Source organism: Leptonotus elevatus, chromosome 13 (assembly GCF_054856555.1).
Source record: "Leptonotus elevatus isolate MCC_2025b chromosome 13, RoL_Lele_1.0, whole genome shotgun sequence".
Taxonomy (NCBI): domain Eukaryota; kingdom Metazoa; phylum Chordata; class Actinopteri; order Syngnathiformes; family Syngnathidae; genus Leptonotus; species Leptonotus elevatus.
This window is the reverse complement of record NC_141251.1, coordinates 10,885,591-10,901,903: the sequence shown is the minus strand read 5'-3', so window position 1 is coordinate 10,901,903 and position 16,313 is coordinate 10,885,591. Positions and strand designations below refer to the sequence as shown.

General features: G+C 38.7%; 1 protein-coding gene across 4 annotated transcripts in view; it reads right to left on the bottom strand.

Moving 5' to 3' along the window:
* rmdn2 (regulator of microtubule dynamics 2) overlaps positions 1–16,313 on the bottom strand; it is a 36,058-nt gene that overhangs the window by 4,633 nt on the left and 15,112 nt on the right. For 3 of the 4 annotated variants that reach the window (XM_086093550.1, XM_086093549.1, XM_086093548.1), the window contains 6 exons: positions 15,598–16,058; positions 8,060–8,240; positions 7,875–7,977; positions 7,177–7,237; positions 2,482–2,557; positions 1,228–1,305 (listed from right to left, as the gene is read on the bottom strand). In XM_086093550.1, coding sequence (XP_085949676.1) covers positions 1,228–1,305; positions 2,482–2,557; positions 7,177–7,237; positions 7,875–7,977; positions 8,060–8,240; positions 15,598–16,049 — 951 coding nt within the window. In that variant the 5' untranslated portion in view covers positions 16,050–16,058. Of the gene's footprint in view, positions 1–1,227; positions 1,306–2,481; positions 2,558–7,176; positions 7,238–7,874; positions 7,978–8,059; positions 8,241–15,597; positions 16,086–16,313 lie in introns of all 4 variants that reach the window. The other variant, XM_086093551.1, reaches the window with a different exon arrangement.

Genomic DNA, 16,313 nt, shown 5'->3' with positions numbered 1-16,313 from the left:
GCCAATGAACAGGGTGAGTGGTGAAGAGACCAATGAGACCAGACATCCTACAAGTTAAAGGTCAAACGCCAGATCCTCCAGTACAATAAAGTTAGAAGTCCTACGGATGGAAAACATAGCATTTGCTCTTTTAATTGTGTTACGATTTTTTAAACATTCTGATTTCTACTCGCATTGCACAATTGAATCGCTGTGATAAAAATCGAAGCTAATCATTTAAGTGATGACACTATGATTGGGCTGAAGCTTAACTTAAGGCCTGTAGATGGCAGTAATGTGTATTTCAAAAGTTGCTAACTGTCAAACAAAATGGAGATAATGGTCATTCGGAATACTGATTCGAGTGAGGGGCCGATTTTTGAGCACATATCTCCAATCAACTATAAGCAAAATCAAAGATTTAAAAAGTTGAGTGCAAAAGAGACTTTGGGAGTATTTTGGTAGTTTACGCACTGGTACCTTCCGACCTGCATGTTTAAAAAAATAAATTAAAAAATAAATAAATATATATATATATATATATATATATATATAATTAATTTAATTTGTTGTCAGACAATGATAATAGCCAGAAGAAGTCTGCTTCACACCATTCATCTGAGCACCGTCTAATTACAGGTGTAGTATTGCCATGGCGTCATCGCGGAAGCCTTCAAACAGAGGCACATGCCGAGTGCAAACAGTAGATCATTGTGGGACATGCAAACACGACAGCGGGCCTATAAAACGCAGCCTGTGAAAACATCAGGTGTTAGCGCGCACTGCTCCTGACTCCTAGCGTGATTAGTAAATGTGAGTGTTGTTGACTTTAATGACAGTGATCTCGCTAATAACTTATTTCCTTCCTGACAGCTAGTCTGACATTTGGACTGCAGCAACTCGAGAAAAATAACTACAAAAATATATGAGTCATGCAATGCTCCAAATGAACTGCTAGTACAGAATGACTGGCTGACCAGACATTGTGAAAACAATCGGGAGCTGCATCAACAAAATGTTCAACTCAAGTTGCATGAAAATTAAGTTCTAGCTTACAATCTGATTTAAAGCTAACAATGGCCGCTGTCCTCTCCTGAACATCCTCACGGGGAAAACAAACCTCGAGGAAAACCCAAGCGGCGGTGATTAAGGGGAAACAGTGGGCGTGTTTGCAAAGGGAGACAAGAGGTCGGGTCGGCTTTCAGGGCGGGATGTGGAGAGATGCGCGAGATAATGAGTGTCACACACCGCATAGCACCAGCGGCCCAGCAGGTAGTAGGACAGGGGGTCTTGAGGCTTCAGCTCGATGGCTTTATCCAGGTGATCCTGAGGCAGGAAAGAGCAAACCAGACAGACAGGGTGAACATTTCCACAGTCGATTCATGACACGGCAGCTATTTCCATCACCTTCTGTTCTGACCTGATCTGTCCTGCTTCACCAAGCCACAACTATTTCACAAACATCTCCCACACACGCGATCGTGGAAAGCAGACGCACACTTCAGCCTCTCACACACCCGCCCTCTCGATCGCTTTTTTCCACACATATTTCTCTCCTTTTGCTCACCTGGCAATACCTAATCAGGTAAACTGTGGTTTGGGGAGGCCGCTGGTAGAAGATACAAGGCTAGATGCCGTTTTTTGGAGAAGTATTTGTTTTTGTTTGTTTATTTGCGTAATTAATCAAGGGGCAACTCGAACAACGTATGAGGAGGCGGGGGTGCATTTTACGGCGGGGGTGCAGTTTGCGGTAAAACACCTGGTCTTGCGCCACACAGCGCTCCTTGGCAGCAGTCGACCCGGAAAAGAGGGGTGCGGCAACCACACGGGGAGAGGCGGGGTTTTACTGAACCGGGCGTTTTACTTCCGCATTAGAAAAATTGTCAGCAAAATACCCAATATTTTATAAAAAAAAATACATAGCCATGGTGTCAAAGGTAAGATTTAATCTGTGGAAGGTCTTAAAATTCCATGATGTCATCAAATCAATTAACTTTTCTCTTCTAATTTCTAGTTCCTGATCATAGAATGGCCACAAGAGGGCGGTATTGGACACCGTCGTAAATCGCATGAAACTAACAGCAATTTTCTATTCTTCTAACTTCTAGTTTCTGATCGTAAAACTGCCACTGCCGCTGCGAGTAGCGGCACTTTGAAATCAGGCCTGGAACACACAGAAACTAAAATGTACAGTATATGCTTGAGGCAGTGATTCTCAATTAGTGTGCCGTGAGAAATCATCAGGTGTGATGTGGGAAATTGCGCAATGTCAATTATTTTTATTTTTTTAATTTTTTTATTTATCTATGCGAGCCATACAGTAACAAAACAACTAAATTCTCTCCCACTACATGACACTAGGTGCATATTTATTCTGTATACATTTTTGTGAATCGATTTTTCTTTGAACTGAAACATGCCTTGACTCAATAAAGGTTGAGAAACAGTGCCATTTCAATGTAATAAAGCAACAGGGCAATAACTACAAGAACTTCAACTTACCTTAAAAATGTAGCCATTCTTGATCTTGTTCTGCATGGTGTCATATTCAGCCATAATCCCACACATGATGGCATACCTGAAAGGTACCATCCTGATAGTTATTCTACTACGGCATTAAAATGCATTTTCTTAAACACTCTTGGTCAACAGGTAAGTAAATGTTGCTGTTTTATTAAAAATGGAAAGAAGAAATAATCTTCCAAACAGGTTTTTAGGTAGTATTCAATTTACAATGAGGTTCGGGGTACAATGGGTTCAGAGAGGCTGTTTGTAAGTCGAATTGTTGAAGTACATAAAAATAAAATAAAGTAAAAAATATGTGGTTAAAAATGGTAAATGGACTGTTTTTTATGCTATGCCATGTATACTGCTTTACAAAACCACACATTCATCCATTCACACACACACACGTTCATACACCATAGGTTGGCTGCTGCCACGCAGGGTGCTGCCAGGTCCACTGGGAATAAGTTAGGCTTCAGAATCTTGCTTAAGGACACTTTGACATCGTCACAATTTCCGAGGGTCAAACCCACAACCTCCCAGTTGGAAAAAGACCACCATATTACTGAGCCATACTCAAAAAAAAGAAAAGAAAAAAGAAACCGATGAAATAAAATGTAATTATCTGCAATAGGTAGATTTAGAGTCTGTGACCGTGTACTGGAATGTGCAAGGGGATTTATTTAACAGTGCATGATTTGGCGGTGGGCTACTGTTTCAGCTAATCACTCAGTCTCCCAATTGAGATTAGGGGAAGGATACATATAATTACAATTATCAGAGAGAGATATTGTTCAGTTCATGCAAATCTGGAAAACAGATGGAAACAATCATGCAGTGTGTTGGCAGTGTCGTGGTATCACGCTGTTGTCTGCATCTTAATTGCTCTGTGATTCACTGGTTTAGAAAATGGATGATTAGTGAGCATAGTGAGAATACTAATTATAGTCATAATTGATAGGTATATGAAAACACTGTGTTCCAATAGATGACTAGCTTAGCCGTGATGGTGTTTTGCCAAACTGTAATTTTGTGAACCACACATAAATTATGTGCTTTTTATGCTTCACAAATAAATAAATAAAATGTCAAGATTGTTTTCTGACTCGACGCTTAGAAAATATATTTATATCGCTCTGCAAATCAGTTTGTAGTAACAGATTTTAAATTACCATTACGAGAACCCCTATGAGCCAAATATGGGTGACTCGTATAAGGGTGTAAGAGGGTGATTTCGGCTTATGAGTTTGAAATGAAGTTCTTGTTAAAACACTTCATGATGAAGAGTAAAATTCTTAAGCACTACATTTTAAAATGTCTCAAAGCAGTTTCACTGATCTGGACGTTCATTTTGCATTTGGATGATGCAATGACAATTACTAAGAAAGAATGGTGCATGTGTGAGACTCAGAAATGTCTTGTATGTATGTGCAAAGAACGAGATTTTTTTGGGGGGTGATCGAAAGGCATCGATCAACATATGCCGATCCCATACTTTTCCACAGAAATCGGTTGATCACGATCGGTGGCTCATTGATCGGCGTGCCATTAGTATGTGGTTGTCAATCATTTTAAAGAACAGGTTAGGGTTGTTCATTTCAATAATATTTGGTTCATTAAGAATCAGAATTGAGGCAAGTGATGAAAATAAGAATGTGTTGAGAATTTACATTAAAAACATGTATCTTTGTGAAACATAACGATTTTAACGTGCAAACCAATGCCCATGTTTTGTTTTTTACTGTATAATAAACAGATATTATTTTTGATGTAGTATAAAGAGATTTAAAAGTGCATCTGGATGTATATAAACTCACTTTCTTTTTAAGCTTGGATTCAGGTCCAACAATGGGCACTAATTTCTCAACACATGTAGTTCAAATAAAATAAAGTTGTTTCAGTGATTGAGTCATTATTTTGTGAATGGAACAATTTAGCTGCTTATATTTATAGATCACAGACCATAATTGGACACAAAAAAAAGATATGTGTACAACTGGTTTGACTAAACGGGGTTTGTGCTTAACCCAACTGGATTTACAGAATGACGTTTCAAAGTAAACTTTTGGACGACATCCAGGTAGAAAAGGCTTGCTTTGTAATGTACTAATGACATTATGAGGGTAGTAAGCCATTGTTTTTGCTTACAATCACACAAAATAACTTATTTGGTAAAGTGGAGCATTGAGTTTGAAAAAGGTGGGGACAAATAGGTGTCATGGACCCCCACCCCCCACTTTTTAGAAGATAACAAAATTGCAAGATCCACCCAGAGTTAAAACAAATAAATAAATAAAAAAGGATAGCAGGCAAGGTAAAGGTTCCAAAATCCCTCCATTCAGCAGGGCAAGGAATGTTCCGTAGTAGTTTCAGTGGACAAAACAGAAACTGAACGGCAGCTCTACGAAACAACATCTGCCAAATTGTGACAGGCAGGGCGGCACATAGGAAAACATGTGACAAGTTTTCTCACGGCATCAGTACACTTTGTAAACAGTTACCTCAGACATAAACGGCCTGGTACCGTTCCCAGTTCTTGCCTCTCCCCTTTACAATGTACTTTGTAACCACTGATCTTTTTGCTCTGTGTATTTACTCGGTTTAAGGATCTTGCAAATTCCATTAAGTGGGTGCAGGATTAAAAATTAAGCTTTGGAAAAGCTGTTTCTTTTAATTAACTAAACAAACACAGTGTTCTGTTCCTTAAGTGTTGTAGCACATGAGTGACCTAATGCTAATTATATCCTAACATGACTGGAGTCAGTTTCGGTGTTTTCCACTAGAAAGCTGTGTATTCAAATATGCACAAAATAATACACTCTAAATCAAAACAAACAATAAAAATACACTAAAAGCCATACCAGATTTCAGCAAATGCAACTAGAGTATTTTAGTGGGTCTTCTCTAATACAGCGGTAGATTCCGTGTATGATGAGTAGTCAAGTTTTGACATGAGCATAATTTCAGATGAGGAATGTACCGAAATGAGGCTTGCACAAATACCAACAGCATTTCTGATGCCATCCTGCCAAACACATTAAAAGCAAGGGGATTTCACAAGCATCTAGGGAGGCACACCAAGAAAAAAAAAAAACAAGCCCTCCTTCTTTTCGTCAATGAGTCCAAGTTAACAATAAGAAACATGTCAAGTGTGCTAAATCAGAGAATGTAAATTGTTAAAATAAGGCGTAGAATGCAACGTTAACAATCAAAACTAAAATCAATGATACATCCGCTCCATAGGCAAAGTTGTAAGTAGTGCCTGATCAATTAATCGGCCGATGATCGCCCTTCAAACAACGGCCGATTATTTTTCCCTTAAAACGTTATCGAAGAAAACCGAAGTTTCCGACACTGTGAAAGTACAGTAATTTCTGGACTATAAGGCGCACCGAACTATAAGCGGCGCTAGCTAAATTTGGGGAATACTCGAGTTTGTTACAAATATAAGCTGCACCCGACTGTAAGCCGCAGGTGTTTTAATGTTACCGCACCGGGTTCCCGCTACTTTCTTTTCCATAATGAGGGCGCAAATTGTCTCGCACTCGTTCTTTCTCTCCTACTGTATTTAGGCTCACTTGGTTTGGTTTGCTCTGCCTGACACTCTTGCGCTTCCTTTATACTGCGCCCCCTTGTGATCTGATGGATAAGCCGCACCTTTATATTAGCCGCAGGGTCGAATGCATGTGAAAAAAGTAGCGGTTTATAGTCCAGAAATTACTGTACCCTGAATAAACCATTTTGTTTGCGTAGCATTGGAAACTAGCAAGTGTGTAGCGTATGTTATTCAGTTTTTTCTGTTGTCCCCCAAGCGTCCTTTAAGCCGTGTAATTGGAGTTAACTGTAAAACTAAACACACGGCAATAAGAATTACATCCACTGTATATTTAAATACAAATACATTTTTAAAACATCGCTAGCTAGCCTAGCACTAATCCCAGTCAAATGCTAACAGGAAGTTAGCATCAACTTGGGTAGTGTTTTTCCTTAAAAAAACGAATATCCACACACAAATGCTGTGGGAACACGTACCCACAGGTAAGATAACACTACGCAAAGGCTCAAATTCTTCCCAATGCGTAAAAAACAAGTTATTTTAATAGAATTCAATCGCAACTTTCTTCTGCACTAAATTTAAATGTGTACAACATGGATGCATGGCACCACACTGCCCCCAAGATGTCCAAAAATATATATTTTTAAATAATGGTTATATAATTCAAATAGCTTCAAGCAAAACACATCTATAGATATGAATAACTGAAGTACGCCCAACATAGAAGTACAGCAACAATAAATGCCAGCTGTTCATCACGTCCTCATCACATAAATGTCAGTTTATTGAGCCAAGTTTAACTGTTTGGCATTCCCCAAACTTAAAATACTCTTAGGTGTGTGATTGGGTGATCTGAGAAGGACACAAACATTTGAACCATCGCTTGCCTTCCTTATTGTAAAAATTGCCACTTACCTGTTGAAGCGTTTCTATAGTTATTTGTGTTATTTGAACAGGGAGTTTTGTGAGACTTGTTTGAAAATGCAACCTTATATGATTGACCATAAGCCATCAAGCTGTCTTGTGTGAATTGATGTTTTTACATTTGTTCTTTCATAGGTACATTTTATGTATGGAAGGTGTAACAGCTTAAAGAACAGAGAATAGAACACACAACAATAAATAATTTTACATACCACTGGTGACTCTCAGCGCATTTAGGGTTCAGCGCCACTGCATCCTCACCAACCTTCTTTCCTAAGAGAGAAATGTTTCAAAATGAATAATTAAACAAACATATACAAGATAATGTAACCCATCTGTTTTCTATACCACTTATTCTCAATTGAGTGTGCTTTTATTTCGTTTTCTTTTTCTTCTTCTTCACTTTACATAGTGCCTCCAAAACCATGGATTTAGTTAACCCTATTAAAAGGAGTGTGAACATGCCAAAAACTCATTAAACAGATTCAGGAGTGGATTAGGTCTTATTCCAATTCTGAGGATTTACATTATTTGTCAACAAGATTGGTTGAATAGTGTATTCTCCTGACTGTATGTAATCATTAACTTCATTATTATTTAGGGTCACTGACAGATGTTAGCCTAATGAACCCCCCAAAAAATTCAGAAAATGCTGATAAACCTCTCAAATTTTCTATAAAAAAGGTGGGATTGCTCCCCAGCCCCACAAAAAAATACTGAGGAAAAAAAAAAAAAAGAACATCAAATAAGCGAATTTGCAGATGCCGACTGGTGAGTATGCGGGGGTCTAGTGTGGTAGAGAAAACATGTTCATAATCTAGCCCGCACCCCCCTCCCCCCGAAAAAACAAACACATAATACAATATATATATATATATACAACAATAAGACAAAATAAGATTAAGATGACCAGTTTCTGCATGGATCTTCTTTTCTTCAAGTGTGGAGCTGATGTCATGAACGTCACAATGTGCTCTGGTTAGACGCCAAAGAAATGTTGAATTCTGTCCAAACTAGAAACATATGAATATTAAGTGAGTGACTGAAAACAATCCAAAATTGAGGAGAAGGCCATTTTTAGCTATTATAACAAACCTCTTCTTGTTGCGTTGTTAGGATGTTCAGACTTTCTCTTTTGTCAGCATCTGTGCCCTGATGCAAAGAGTCGATCTTCTCCAGTAGGCAAGTTAACTCGTCTGTTGCCTCCTGCCTCTCATCCCACTCTTCATCATCACTTTGATCCTCTTCATCAGAGTCTGTCAGTGCAGTGATATACCTGGAACAACAAATGTACAAAATAAATACCTGCAGTTCATTGTCACTGCGTGCAATTATTAAGTGTGTAACTAGTAATAAAAGCCATAGCAAAAACTGAATAAGACAAACATTTTGTTTTCGGATCAGCAAACCAAACATGGCAGGCGGTCATCGTACGGAAATTACTTTTATTTTCGTGGTACATGTTTCTGCCTTTCAAGCAGATGGTACACGTTTGATGACATAACTCAGTAACTGCCAGTCCAAAGGCAAGTTTATTTTGTACATTTGAACATTTCATGTGCAAGATAATTTAAAGTGCTAAAATTAAAAGCATTACAGAAAGGGAAACAAAATAATATTCAGACATTGCAAAAATATCACGTTAAATTAATCTAAAAATAATTCCATTAAATTAAGATGGTTAAAATAGATTAAAAGACGGATTTAAAAAAAGAAGAAGGGTGGATTGCATCAGGAAGGGCCTCCGGTGTAAAACTGTGCCAAACAAACCATGCGAGTGACCCAATTTGGTGAACCCTGACGGTGAAAGTGAAAGAAAGTATTGTATTCCATAGGGATCCTTGTTCATTTGCATCAATTTGTATCGATTTCTATAGTACAGGTCCTCCGTATTATAGAAAATATTTCAGTGCTGTGTACGTGTTGTTGTGCCACAAAATATTCTGGGCTTTACCAGACACAAAATAACGCTTTACTAATCACAGTTTTAAGTCATAGCAGAGTAATATGATGGTGTTGACTGAAGCTAAATCATAAAAAGATGTCTCAAACAACAACCATTTTGTTGGTCAATTGCTCACAGAATGTGAAAGAAACAATGTCACATTTGTTTACAAGATTGTTTTCAATATTAGCGGATGTCATTTTTGATATTTTATCTGTATACCTGAGGGCTTCTGTACAAAGACAGGGAGGCTTGTTTGTCAGGGTAAGGCACGCAACACTCACATGAAATGTTTTATACACGCCTTTCAGCTACTGTGAGTACATAGTAACACTTTAAGCTTACACCTAGAAAGCAGTAGTCAAATGCAATTCTTTATCAATAATAGAGGTAGACATCAAAGACACAAAGTTGGAGGAAAAAAAAAGAAAGAGAGACGAGCTATTAAGCTCCATGTGCGTCAATGGTGGTTAAGGGAATATTTTGGGCTATAGGCCACGGTTCGAGTGGCGTGTCAGAGCGGGCTGCAGACACAAACATCAGTGACCCAACAGGTGCCTTGCGCCGCAGGCTCCAGCGCGACTCCACCCGCCGCACACACCTTCCACCCTTAGTGCTATGATTACAGGCGTAATATGAGGACATTTGAGCTCCACAGATGTGAACCATAATTAAACAAGTCAACAACATCAATGATGAAGTCACAATGGTGTGATGGCAAAACAAACGTTAACTATGAACTGCATTACCATAATAGGTTCTTAACCCGGGTTCAACTGGACCCCAGGGATTCGGTGAGTCAGTCTCAGGGGTTTGGCAGAGGTTAAGACAAACACCCGACTGAAATGTTTCATGACGATATGCCCCGCTTGGCCATCGCTGGTGATTCTGCTAAATCGCTTGGCCTATATTGTGCTGCAGGCAATTTGGTGCGCTCAGTAGTCGATCTGTGGCTGTTGTGATGTTACGTCGTTTGATTTCTTTATTATTATAATCCCTTCATACTAACTATGTCAAGCAATAAAAGAAAGTGGTCAGACAAATGTGCAATATGAATTCACATGTATAACGGAACGTATGGTGTTCCACAGGGTTCAATACTGGGGCCACTGCTGTATTCCTTCTATCTGCTGCCGCTGAGTTGAGTGAGGGGAACTAGCGTCCTAACTGCATGATTTGCAGTGTCAAGTTATGACCCGAAGACTATCACTCAGTGCTCCATCACTGAGGTGAAAACAATACACCGGTCATGGAGTGGCTTAGCCATTCTATGGCCACTAATCCAGCAACAAATCTGTGGTGGCGCTGTAGCTTCACATTGCCAAGACTTAAAACATTCAGGATTTGGAGAGTATGAAGAATGAGGACTGGATCAACATCAGTCCATTCCATTACAGCCATATATATGCATCAGATTAAAGCAGGAGTATCCATTTGTATATTGAATCATTTAATATACTATATTTACAAGCTGTTTGACTATATGCAATGTCATAATTTGATTTGAATTAAACAACCAAACAATTATCCTTTTTTTTAGTAGCATTTTCACACCACTACAAGGTCTCTATGACAACAGGAGGATCAAATTATTTTCTTTTCTTTTTTTTGCATGTATAAATGAGAACAAAAAAATAATTTCTGTAACTTGAGTAAACCATCATGGGCTTTAAACAATTTATTTATTTATTTTTACAAAAGATTAGTGGGAAACAGGAGTTTACACTGATGTTCTAGTTTTCCAATGAGGCCCGCAAAAAAAATAAGGATCGACTTGGTGACCATGGAGAAACATTTCTTTGGACTTTTTGTCATTCATTCATTCTCCAATTCAATTATTGTGACAGCAAATGTATGTGCTGTATACATACAGTATATTTGTGCATGAACCATCATTATGCAAGCATTTTATTAATTGCTTTGGAGAGTCATTAGAGAACTTACAGAAAGTAATTTTTCTGTTTGCCAATAATTTTCTTGTGAAGCACATTGTAACTGTATTAAAAATATGGGTGCGTCAGTCAATACTTAGTAACCCTAACCCTAACCCTATTGGCCCCAATTTCCTTAGTTTTTTTTAAAAAAAAGATTTAAAAAAAAAGAAAAACAATAAAAAAAATTAGAGAAAAAAAGAAAATATTATTAAAAATTAGGGGCATCAGGCGATTACATTTTTTTTATCATAATTAATCGCATGACTTCACTAGTAAACTCTTGATTAATCACACATTTTATATCTGTTCTTAATGTACAATAAAATATCTAGGTTTTCATACTCTTGTTAACAAAAGTGGGAAAAATGTTAAACTAATAGAAATAGTTTCAAATGAATTTTTGACGTCTATAGCCGTTAATGGCAGCAAATGAGTTTAAAAAAAATCAAAAACCAAAAGAAACACTTTTCTTGATTTTGTTGCATTATCTCAAAACCAGGTCACCAATATCAATGACATTTACTTTGAAGGCTATAGTTTTTAGCTGGGCATTGATTTGACCTTTATTCCATTTCATAAAACTCATAATTGTGGCGTTGCTTTGTAATTTGCAGGCAGAGCAGAGCAGTTTAAGCAGATGCCTGATGCCTGATGCCTGCCAAACTAAAATGAAACAATGAAATAAAACTGTACAAAGTATAGTAAAATCCATGAGGCTGCTGATTGATTTATGGCTGGAATTCACTTTCGGTATTGCACTACATATGCGGAAACAAGAGCACAGTGCTGGGTAAAACTCAAACAAGCAACATGCTCCAAAGTTATTGAGAGCTTTGCCGCTTGTTTGTCCACAAGATATGTGCTCATTAGAAGAGCTACCGAGTACAGAGAACCCAAGGGACATGGCAAGCTTTCAAAAGAGCTTAGCAAATCTCCTTGGTTACTCTGTACAAAAACAAACCCAGGTTACCATGTTTACATCAGCGGGCCTTTGAGCATGCAGCCTAGCTTATTCAGTTGCCACTTCCAGGGCCAATGAGAACCTTTCGTCGATAACAACTAGCACGTGTTTAAGCATTGTAACCTTTTGTTCCCAAGAGGCAGAAGCTCATTTTGAAAGTCATGCACACTTGATAAAAAGAAAAAGGGCAGAACAAAATACTTCGTAAGCTGTGACTGTCAGCAAGATGTGGAATTAACCATATTTGGTCATGCATCTACTTCATGTGAGCGGCATGGCTCAGGTGGTAGAGTGGTTGTCTTCCACCATGAAGGTTGTGGGTTCGATCCTCAACTTTTGCGACCATTAACGCATTAAAGTGCTTTGAATACGTACGGTAGAAAAGCGCGATACAAGTAAAAGTCCATTTACTAGGGTGGGAATCTTTGAATGTCTCAAGATTCGATTCCGATTGTTGGGTCTGCGGTTCGATTCAGAATCGCTTTTCGGTTCAGAATGATTTTTGATTCAAAATGATTTGATTGACAATGAGTTTTGCTTTCATTTATAGATGTGCAAGGAATTGTAATGATCTACTCCAGTCTGACTCGCTAATGCTAATTAGCGCGCTACTCGCGGCACTTTTATCACTCAAATGAACGACTCCACGCTGCAAAAAAAACTACTTTTACTGGAATAACTTGATCGTGACTTTTTCCTTCTACTCTCTAATGTGGCTACTACTTAACAGTGCATCAGGCCGCGTGGAACCACACTGCCCCTAAGTGGTCAAATCGAGTACAACATGAACAGTGCTCCCAATAAAGGCACACACAAACAAAGGCAAGACAGTATAAAATAATTGTAATAAAATCGATTTGGGGACATTTAAAATCGATTCTGAATCGTACTAAATGAGAATCACGATTTTTTGGCACACTCCTACCATTTACCATCTGCACAAATTACTCAAAAGGAGAATTCAGATACTGGGTTCGAAACACCTCAACACCTAATTTGCATAGATGAGCAGTGACTCATTTGCATTCGAGAAAGAACCATTCCCCCCATACTGGCTGCAAAAACTGAATGAAAAGTAACTAATTGTAGAGGGAAACTATTTTATACATTAATATCAAAAGAGCAAATATTCCCATGACGAAGAAGTTACACAAAATAAACAAGCAAATCCATTTGCTTTCTTTGAAACAGACAGCATGTTGAGCAGACTTGCCCGTCACTAAACACTACTTTTATGCTTAAATCAACAGTTCTCCAATGTCATGAATGCATTTGAACAAAAACGAAGCTGTAATGTCCTTGAGCTACAGTCGCATGACGTGAATGAATGCAGCGGATACTGTTCTGAATTACAAGTTTCTACAAGACATGTTTCAATGAGGCCTCTGACAGCTTGGCACACCGACAGGTTGATTGATGTTTTGTTTTCTCCTCCAACATGCAGAGAGCTAGCTGTGGCAACATATGCAAGAAGTATAACTTTAGCATAGTCACTATCCGGCCTTGCCGTTTGAGAATTATTTATGTTATGTGAATGCCATCTGAGCAGAACCGAAAGGACAAATTGTGCAATTGGCTCCTTTGGTGGGAAAGCAGCATGATTCCCTAAAGGGGTGGAATTGTATCCCTTTTCCTTCCCCACTCGCCCCCACACCCTTGGATAAAAAAAAAATAAATAAATAACAAAGCAGTAAGACAAACTCTTTAATTAAAGGAGTTATATGCATGGTGAGATTTATTTTATAGTATAATGTCCGTGTGCAATATGGCGAGCAAATACCTAAAAAGTGAAACATCAGAATAGAAGACTGATCCAAATGCTTTGCTGAATGTCATTGAAGAGCTTGAAGTGTTTGCTCATAAGTTCACTGCCACTTCTAGTTATCGAAAAAGGCACCATTTTGATTGGAACACCACCAGCCAAACTGGATATTCAATTTATTTTTGTGTCATTGTGGTATGAATGCTCTGCAAGATGAAAGGCAAATCGTAGAGTGAGGACAGTAAAGGGTGGGGATGAGCAGTGCTAACTGTGATTTTTCAGTGACACCTACAGGTATGTTGTGATGTCTTCTTGGCTCTGCGTGTGTGCTAGTTCCTCAACAAGGCTGCACAGGTCAATTCGGGTTAAGTACTCAAAGGAACATCCAAGAAAAACGGTCTGCCTGACAGCAAAAGACTTCAAACATTGACTCAATCATCACTATTCGACCAGTGAGGTCTGATTTGATGTGGAATATAGTCAAGTTAGTGGATGCCTGTTTATAAAACAAAAACAAAAACAAAAAGAAACCTCTGTTTATGTTAAAAAAAAGGTTGCCATGAGTTCAAGGCATTTGGCTGTTGATAAAGATGGGCGACTGGGCATGTGGTCCTTCATTGCCCGTCTGTTTACACAAGAATCTAAAACAAATACAGCATACACGACTTTAAGTTAAACCACACAACCGAGAATTGGGGCAATTCTTTCCACACATCTATGACAAAATAGGAAAGTAATATGGTTCTTTCTGATACAAGTTAAGAGCTGGTTTTCATTTTATTTATTTTTTTTAAATGCTAAAAGGAGAGACTTTACAGTTTACTAATGTCTTAGTTTGGCCAAATCCAACTCTGTAAACAATGTGTACAGGAAAGTGTGTCAGGATGACATTGAGGAAATGTCATACAAGTTCTACCCTAAGACCTGTCAAACTTGAATTATGTAATACAATCGCTATGGTTGAAGAAATTCTGCTGTTAACTGACAGTCGACCTCTGATTTGTTTGGATTGGGCATCTTTTTTCCCCAAATAATGGAAATGTATGTGTTCCAGGGGAGTAATGTTACCATCCTAAAAAAAATAATATTGGTAACACTTAAGTTTTTTCTTTTTTCCATTAGATGTCACGGGTGATCATTGAAAGTGGTTGATGTGATAAGTCTTGGTAATATGTGACTCATTTGTGCTTAAAAATAAAGGATGACAGGGTCAAAAGTACAGTTCAAAACAAGTCAAAGATAAAACATCTATGAAGTCTTATTTACTACCATTCCTGACCACCAAGGAACATTCTGGAAGGCATCGCAAGACACCAACACTAATTTCGAGTGTACTGGAATGAACCAGATGCACTGAAATGCAGAGTCATGATTATACGGCATGACTATTTCTTGCGACCTTGGATCACAGAAGGGCCAAAATTGCACTGCTCAACAGACAACATGTCACAACAATCTCTGTCTGCGTCATTTCAAAATGGTACAATTAGAAAAGTTCTCCCCGCCGCCTCTTATTTTGCCTGGCTAAGCTGGCACCACTTAGCTTGTTGCTTACACAACCTTTTAGCCAGGTTATTTAAAGACACAAAATCAACTATTGCAAGTCATCTCATGTGTGATAGTTTGCCCTTTTGAAATGAATCCATTTAAATAATATTCTTCCCAGAATGCACATAATGAAGTACTGTAGAATTGGATGGATTTGCGGACAGATTACTGGTTGCACCTGGTTAATAATTCAGCTTCCACATATATCACATCTGAAGTTGGGGGGTTAAGGGGTGTTGCATATGGGGGTTTTGTAGATATTTGTAGACTTTTACGACATAGTGTATGATTCTGTTGAAAACCTTTTATGCTTAAAGTGACAGCGGTCAATTAAACAAAAGTTTGCAATTACAGTAAGGTGCGCAAAAATATTAGTACGCATCACTAATGAGGCTTTTTAGACAACTCGATACTTTAAGCTGTGCATTAAGTTAAAACGGACCTAACAATCATCATGTACCCCTTATGTATGTTAATACTCACCCTCCCTCACTTTCTGCTTCTTCAGAACTTCGCCCCCCTGCTATGGCCCCAGCAATGCTGCCTCCAGCTCTTTTCCTTCGTGTTGGTGTGGTCCTGTGGAGAGGTGCAGTTCGATGTGCATCTGTCCTATCACCTCCCCGCAGCTCTTCGACAACTTGACCATGCCGCATCGGCAAGGCATTCTTCAATGCCTTCATCTCATCTTTCAGCTCTGACACACACTGAAGTAGGGCCTCAAGGCGGTCCAGTACCTCAATCTGGTCCCCGGGTATACCGGGACTATTGATTAACGTCATGCCAGGTGCAAGTTCTTTATTAGTGAGCAGGTAGCGCGCTGGCAATGAGGCTCTCCGTCTCATCTTATAGCCCTGGTAACATGCCACAGCCAAGCCGATGCCAGCCACCCCAGCCAAGGCTCCCAGAATCAGGACTTTGCTGTCTGCTTGGGCCATCCTGAAGGCCTGCACAGAATGGAAATCTTCAGGTTTCTAATTTGAGGGGAGATAATGGATGAATTGACAACAATGTATTCACTGATTGTAATGCGGACCTAAACAAGTGTGAAATCATTTTTGTTAGCTCCTTAGCTCCTAAAATAATTATAAATCACAATACAACCACTGTATTTGTAATTAACGTTGACAAATTGCAATATAGTATAGCCATGGTTTCCCCCTATAAGCTGAATTTTTTTAAACAGAAAAAAAGTGTTGTAA